The 5,722-nt window shown below is 54.3% G+C and overlaps 1 protein-coding gene across 1 annotated transcript in view; it reads left to right on the top strand.

Annotated features, from left to right (window-relative positions):
- LOC108803229 (DNA polymerase theta-like) overlaps positions 1-5,722 on the top strand; it is a gene marked incomplete at its 5' end in the record, with an annotated part of 26,906 nt that overhangs the window by 15,564 nt on the left and 5,620 nt on the right. Inside the window, 5 exons of the mRNA XM_018575069.1 lie at positions 602-776; positions 3,173-3,299; positions 3,708-3,814; positions 4,586-4,770; positions 5,223-5,334. Of these exons, the coding sequence (XP_018430571.1) occupies positions 602-776; positions 3,173-3,299; positions 3,708-3,814; positions 4,586-4,770; positions 5,223-5,334 (706 nt within the window). The remainder of the gene's footprint in view (positions 1-601; positions 777-3,172; positions 3,300-3,707; positions 3,815-4,585; positions 4,771-5,222; positions 5,335-5,722) is intronic.

Raw genomic sequence — 5,722 nt, 5'->3', positions numbered from 1 at the left:
AATAAACCCCCGCCTCCCTCCCATGCCCCTAGAACACATCCCTCCTTTCCTTCTAAGCCCCCTCACCTGTGACAGCGAGTCAGGATAGTGAGCAGAAAATCAGAAATCAGTGATCACTGAGTGTTTGTAAATAATTGAGGACATGGTATGTTTACTGTATCCACAATTATGAATGAATTGGAAGTGATCTACATCACCTCCCGTTCATTTGTGATTGTGGACATGGTAAACATACTCTGTCCTCAAGTTATGAATGAACAGGAAGACTCAGTATAGAGGATTCCTGTTCATTTATAACAAGGGATGCAGAAAAAGAGATTGAGGACTCCGTGTTCTCAATCTCTTTTTCTATTATAAAAGGGAAGTATCGGGGGTCTGTTTAGACCCCCGATATTTCCCCAGAGCCCCAGCCAGTAAAGAAAAGAAAAAAATAATTGAAAAAAACCTTTTTCATTTTCAGTTTTGGCCTGACAAATCTTTTAGTTGCGGTCTAAAAATGTAATTTGGGTGCATCCCTAGAGAGAAGTTTCCTCTACCGAAACGTTGGGCCTACTAGCAGTGTGAGTACAACTTTATTGACCAGTTTTTCTACTTACGTCAGGACGTCCTGGAGAAGCTGAGGCCTCTTCACCCTCTTCCCGGCCTCATCCTGGAGTGGAAGAGAATCACCAACGCCATGACCAAAGTGGTCTTCCCGCTACAGAGAGAGAAAAGCTACAGCCAGACGCTGGGCATGGAGCGGATCTACCCCGTCTCCCAGACGCACACCGCCACAGGTGGGCCACCGACTCCTCCTCTCCACGCTGAGCACTCCCATCACACCTTCCTGTACTGACCCAAAATCTTCTCTTCACGGAATGAAAGAACAGGAAATATGCCTCACCAGTGTCGAGAGACAACTAGACTCTGCTTTCTTTCTTTGTAGTAACTTAGAGATATTCCAGATCTTTCCACTGACATTGGATATAAACTGCTCGGGATGTAAAATCTCGGAAGCAGGCTGGGTGCGTCTGAGATTTAACATGCGCGGGTTGGTGCGTCGTCATAGTACAGTCCATTCACTTGCATTAGATGGGAGGATGCGGGGGGGGGGAGAGGTGAGCGCTGATCGCAGCAGGACCGAGGATCAGTGGAGTATATCTTCTTCTGTGTTCCGGTTAAATTCTGTTTTTAGAAGCCACATGGGCAGTTCGGGGAGGAGACCCGCGTCCCTGGCACGGGTACACGTACTGCGTCTTTTGCAGTCACATGGGCAGCTCGCGGGGAGGAGACCCGTGTCTCTGACACGGGTACACATACTATATGTTTGGTAGTCACATGGGCAGCTCAGGGAGGAGACCCGTGTCTCTGGCACGGGTACATGTACTGCATCCTTTGCAGTCACATGGGCAGCTCAGGGAGGAGACCCGTGTCTCTGACACGGGCACACATACTATATGTTTGGTAGTCACATGGGCAGCTCAGGGAGGAGACCTGCGTCCCTGGCACGGATGCACGTACTGCGTCTTTTGCAGTCACATGGGCAGCTCAGGGAGGAGACCCGTGTCTCTGACACGGGTACACATACTATATGTTTGGTAGTCACATGGGCAGCTCAGGGAGGAGACCTGCGTCCCTGGCACGGATGCACGTACTGCGTCTTTTGCAGTCACATGGGCAGCTCAGGGAGGAGACCCGCGTCCCAGGGCACGGGTACACGTACTGCATCCTTTGCAGTCACATGGGCAGCTCAGGGAGGAGACCCGTGTCTCTGGCACGGGTACACGTACTGCATCTTTTGCAGTCACATGGGCAGCTCAGGGAGGAGACCCGTGTCTCTGACACGGGTACACATACTATATGTTTGGTAGTCACATGGGCAGCTCAGGGAGGAGACCCGTGTCTCTGGCACGGGTACACGTACTGCATCTTTTGCAGTCACATGGGCAGCTCAGGGAGGAGACCCGTGTCTCTGACACGGGTACACATACTATATGTTTGGTAGTCACATGGGCAGCTCAGGGAGGAGACCCGTGTCTCTGGCACGGGTACACGTACTGCATCTTTTGCAGTCACATGGGCAGCTCAGGGAGGAGACCCGTGTCTCTGACACGGGTACACATACTATATGTTTGGTAGTCACATGGGCAGCTCAGGGAGGAGACCCGTGTCTCTGGCACGGGTACACGTACTGCGTCTTTTGCAGTCACATGGGCAGCTCAGGGAGGAGACCCGTGTCTCTGACACGGGCACACATACTATATGTTTGGTAGTCACATGGGCAGCTCAGGGAGGAGACCTGCGTCCCTGGCACGGATGCACGTACTGCGTCTTTTGCAGTCACATGGGCAGCTCAGGGAGGAGACCCGTGTCTCTGGCACGGGTACACGTACTGCGTCTTTTGCAGTCACATGGGCAGCTCAGGGAGGAGACCCGTGTCTCTGGCACGGGTACACGTACTGCGTCTTTTGCAGTCACATGGGCAGCTCAGGGAGGAGACCCGTGTCTCTGGCACGGGTACACGTACTGCGTCTTTTGCAGTCACATGGGCAGCTCAGGGAGGAGACCCGTGTCTCTGGCACGGGTACACGTACTGCGTCTTTTGCAGTCACATGGGCAGCTCAGGGAGGAGACCCGTGTCTCTGGCACGGGTACACGTACTGCGTCTTTTGCAGTCACATGGGCAGCTCAGGGAGGAGACCCGTGTCTCTGGCACGGGTACACGTACTGCGTCTTTTGCAGTCACATGGGCAGCTCGCGGGGAGGAGACCCGTGTCTCTGACACGGGTACACATACTATATGTTTGGTAGTCACATGGGCAGCTCAGGGAGGAGACCCGTGTCTCTGACACGGGTACACATACTATATGTTTGGTAGTCACATGGGCAGCTCAGGGAGGAGACCTGCGTCCCTGGCATGGATACACGTACTGCGTCTTTTGCAGTTACATGGGCAGCTCAGGGAGAAGACCCGCGTCCCAGGGCACGGGTACACGTACTGCATCCTTTGCAGTCACATGGGCAGCTCAGGGAGGAGACCCGCGTCCTTGGCACGGATACACGTACTGCTTCTATTTCAGTCACATGGGCAGCTCAGGGAGGACTATGCTTCCCATGATGCTTTGCACTAGAGGAACGGACTGTGAAGGTGTTTTTGCAGATCCCTCATTTTTCTTTCTTAAATATCTTTCAGGTCGCGTGAGTTTCACCGAGCCAAATATCCAGAATGTACCGAAAGACTTTGAAATTGAAATGCCTCGGCTGGTTGAGGAGAGCCCTCCGTCACAGGGCCCGGGGCCCTCCACCCTGTCGAAGCGCCGGTAACAATAGATGTGATCAGTATGGATTGTATATGGTCTGTGTTGTGATTGGCAGACACTGAGGTCCTGCAGTGACATCACATCCTCTGTAATTAAACAGGTTAGGTTGAGAAGACAGAATATTCAGGTGGGTGTCAGTCTGGAGGAGTGGGAGTTCCTAGGCAGGCTGCATGTAGACGAGGTTGGTGATGTAGCTTGGCGCAGAGTTGTGGTTGGCTTTGTATGTTACTATTGTGAAATGCATTCGTTGGGCAAGTGGAGGGATTGGCAGAGGGGGGGTGGGGGCTGGCAGCCAGTGGAGGGATTGGTGGTGCATTGTTTAAGGAAGACATGGGGGGGGCACCCTGTGTAGATGTAGGTTGCCCACCGAGCTTGGCTCCCTATAAAGTTGTATTTTCTCCTATTGAGGGGTAAGAAGAAGTTGGTGTTGCCGGAGCTACGGGTGGGTGAGATCCCGGAGGAGAAGCGGGTGTCATTCTTCGTCAGCATGCGGCACGCCTTCGTCCCATTCTCAGGTGAGTCCATTGAGCTCCGTACAATCGCTGAGTTCATGGCGAGGGAGTCCGGAGTCTCTTCTGCTCTGACTACCTTCCTCCATCACATCCTGTCCAATACACGTCATTCATTGGCTGCACTACACAGACTCTCATCCAATGGAAACCAATGATTGGTGTTAAGATCTCCTTCACTTCCTGTCCCTGGTGACACCAGGAAATGGGGACACAGTGATCCTGACCTTCTCCATTCCAATGAAGCTCATCCCGGCACAGAGTCTGATTTTCCATGATGTCCTCTTGTCGGCCCTCTTGTCTGCCTTCTGCCCTCTTGTCGGCCCCCTGCCCTCTTGTCGGCCCTCCCGCTTTGTCGGCCCTCCCGCCCTCTTTGTCGGCCCTCCCGCCCTCTTTGTCGGCCCTCCCGCCCTCTTTGTCGGCCCTCCCGCCCTCTTTGTCGGCCCTCCCGCCCTCTTTGTCGGCCCTCCCGCCCTCTTTGTCGGCCCTCCCGCCCTCTTTGTCGGCCCTCCCGCCCTCTTTGTCGGCCCTCCCGCCCTCTTTGTCGGCCCTCCCGCCCTCTTTGTCGGCCCTCCCGCCCTCTTTGTCGGCCCTCCCGCCCTCTTTGTCGGCCCTCCCGCCCTCTTTGTCGGCCCTCCCGCCCTCTTTGTCGGCCCTCCCGCCCTCTTTGTCGGCCCTCCCGCCCTCTTTGTCGGCCCTCCCGCCCTCTTTGTCGGCCCTCTCAGCACTTCTCACATTTTCGGTCATTCTCTCCCCGGTGTCTCCTGATCTCGGCAGGCGCTCTGGTCCTGGCGGCGGATTACTCCCAGCTGGAGCTGAGGATTCTCGCCCACTTGTCTCGGGATCGGCGGCTCATCCAGGTGCTGAACAGCGGAGCGGACGTCTTCCGGAGCATCGCCGCCGAATGGAAGATGGTCGACCCCGAAGCAGTCACTGACAACATGAGACAGCACGCCAAGCAGGTGAACGGGCTTCACTTGCTTAGAGCACAGTATGTGGCAGGGACTCGGGCTGGACCAATGTGGTAGGGGGGTGTCCTGTGTACAGGGATCTGCAGAGGGGTCTCCCTGTGATTCCATTCATTGGATTTCAATCATGGCGGCTCAGCATCACTTGTGGGCGTTACCTAGGGGCGGTCTGCATGCAAATTCAGCCTGCTGAGGAACGCCCACTAATCCAGACTGACATCCACCCATCAAGGCATTTTGATATTTGCATAGCTCCTCCCAAGAGCCGGCCCACTGCTTGCATCAGATCTGGGGGCTCTTAAGAGGAGGGCCCAATCATGATGTCATAGGATCTAAATGAAGTCATGTAACGAACTTTCCTGAAACTTTTCCTTTTTAGGTTATTTGTTGCTGAGAAGAGTTTGTTGTGATTTCTGCTGACAACCTTTTCATTGGCCGTCCTGTAGATTTGTTATGGAATCATCTACGGAATGGGAGCGAAATCCCTGGGGGAGCAGATGGGGATCGAGGAAAATGACGCCGCCTCGTACATTGAATCCTTCAAGGCCAGATACAGCGGTAAGCAGAGGCAGGCAGACACCCCCCCCTTTCCATCCCATCCCCCGCCAACCGGATGACGGGTGTACACCTTCCAACTCCAAGTACCGACGGCAGAAATAAATGGCCGCGGTGGGACGCATTGTGTGCCAGACTGAGAAGGATTTCTAAACAAACAATCCGCCAATCACATCACCGGACTGGACTGTTAAAGGACCTCTAGACCTGGGATGTGGGGGGGGCATTAGCAATCTTACAGACCCCCCTCCTTCTGATCTGTACTGTTGCTGCCCTTCAACGATTTTGGCTTTCTCCACCATTAATAATTTTGTTCCCGAGCATTATATGAAGGAACACCTCTCCTGCCCCTCCTCCTCCCCTATTTGCCCCTCCTGGTCAGACGCCACCC

This window comes from Nanorana parkeri, unplaced genomic scaffold, assembly GCF_000935625.1.
Source record: "Nanorana parkeri isolate BGI_ZX_2015 unplaced genomic scaffold, ASM93562v1 scaffold3511, whole genome shotgun sequence".
Taxonomy (NCBI): domain Eukaryota; kingdom Metazoa; phylum Chordata; class Amphibia; order Anura; family Dicroglossidae; genus Nanorana; species Nanorana parkeri.
This window is presented reverse-complemented; position numbering and strand designations above follow the sequence as displayed.